The 1,100-nt window shown below is 45.3% G+C and overlaps 1 protein-coding gene across 1 annotated transcript in view; it reads left to right on the plus strand.

The window, feature by feature from the left end:
• The window catches only part of EAH_00055560 (hypothetical protein, conserved), a gene marked incomplete at both ends in the record, with an annotated part of 7,683 nt that extends 7,310 nt beyond the window's left edge, over positions 1 to 373 (plus strand). The window contains 2 exons of the mRNA XM_013397640.1: positions 1 to 141; positions 277 to 373. The exon at positions 1 to 141 is cut by the window's left edge and continues 70 nt beyond it. Of these exons, the coding sequence (XP_013253094.1) occupies positions 1 to 141; positions 277 to 373 (238 nt within the window). The remainder of the gene's footprint in view (positions 142 to 276) is intronic.
• Between the last annotated feature and the right edge of the window lie 727 nt (positions 374 to 1,100).

A 1,100-nucleotide genomic window follows, 5' to 3' on the forward strand; every position in this document is an offset into this window, starting at 1 on the left:
AGCAGCAGGAACAACAGCAGCAATCTCAGGCTTTCCTCCCCCTTTGCTTCTGGACAGCAACTGCGAGCCCCTTGACTCTGTCAGCAGCAACAGCCGTGCAGCAGCAGCAGCAGCAGCAGCAGCAGCAGCAGCAGAATCGACGTGGGGCTTGCGTTGCAGTAAAAATAAAACTTCTTTTGTATTTATGCATCAAGGCCAGGGTGCTGTCGTTATGCTAAAGACACAAAAGAAGAAGCAAAAAGATAAATATTTGCTGCTGGTTGATTGCATTGTTAGGGGATATAAGGTGGATGTGCTGCTGCTGCCGCAACAATATATTCGTTACACGCAGCAGCAGCAGCAGCAGCAGCAACAACAACAACAACAGCTGTAGCACTAGCAGAAGCTACAGCAGCAGCTGCTGCTGCAGCAGCTGCAGCAGCTGGAGCAGTAGCTAGAGCAGCAGCTGCTGCAGCAACCGCAGCGGCAACAGCAGCAGCAACAGCAGCAGCAGCAGCAGCTGCTGCTGCTGCTGCTGCAGTAGAGCGTTTGCTGGCAGCATTCTGTTTAGTAGGGACATGTTTATTTATTTTCTGTTGTCTTTGTAAGTCCATTTCTAATAATGCGAATTTAAAAACTTAAGGCAGCAGCAGCAGCTGCTGCTGCTGCTGCAGCAGCAGCAACAGCAGCACCGGCAACAGTAGCACCAGCAGCACCGGCAGCAGCAGCAGCAGCAGCAGCAGCACCGGCATCAGCAGCAGTAGCAGTTGCTGCAGTAGCAGATGCTGTAGCAGTAGTAGCAGCGACAGCAGAAACAGCAGCAGCAGCAGTAGTAGCAGTTGCTGCAGCAGCATCTGCTGCAGCAAACAGAATCTGTCTCTGTCTCCTAGCGAAGATTGAAGCTGTCTCCTCAGGGGCGCACACTCTCTTCATTTGTCTCTTTATTAATAATATATAAATATATAAATATGTATATATAAGTATATATATATTTATATATTTATATATTTATATATAATATATATATATTTATATATTTTATCTCTTTGTCTCTAGTAAAGATAGAATGTTTTTGTCTCGCTAATATATATATACATATATATTTACATATACAAATATAT

The sequence above is a fragment of the Eimeria acervulina genome, genomic scaffold (genome assembly GCF_000499425.1).
Source record: "Eimeria acervulina Houghton genomic scaffold, Eah_scaff1105, whole genome shotgun sequence".
Lineage (NCBI taxonomy): Eukaryota > Apicomplexa > Conoidasida > Eucoccidiorida > Eimeriidae > Eimeria > Eimeria acervulina.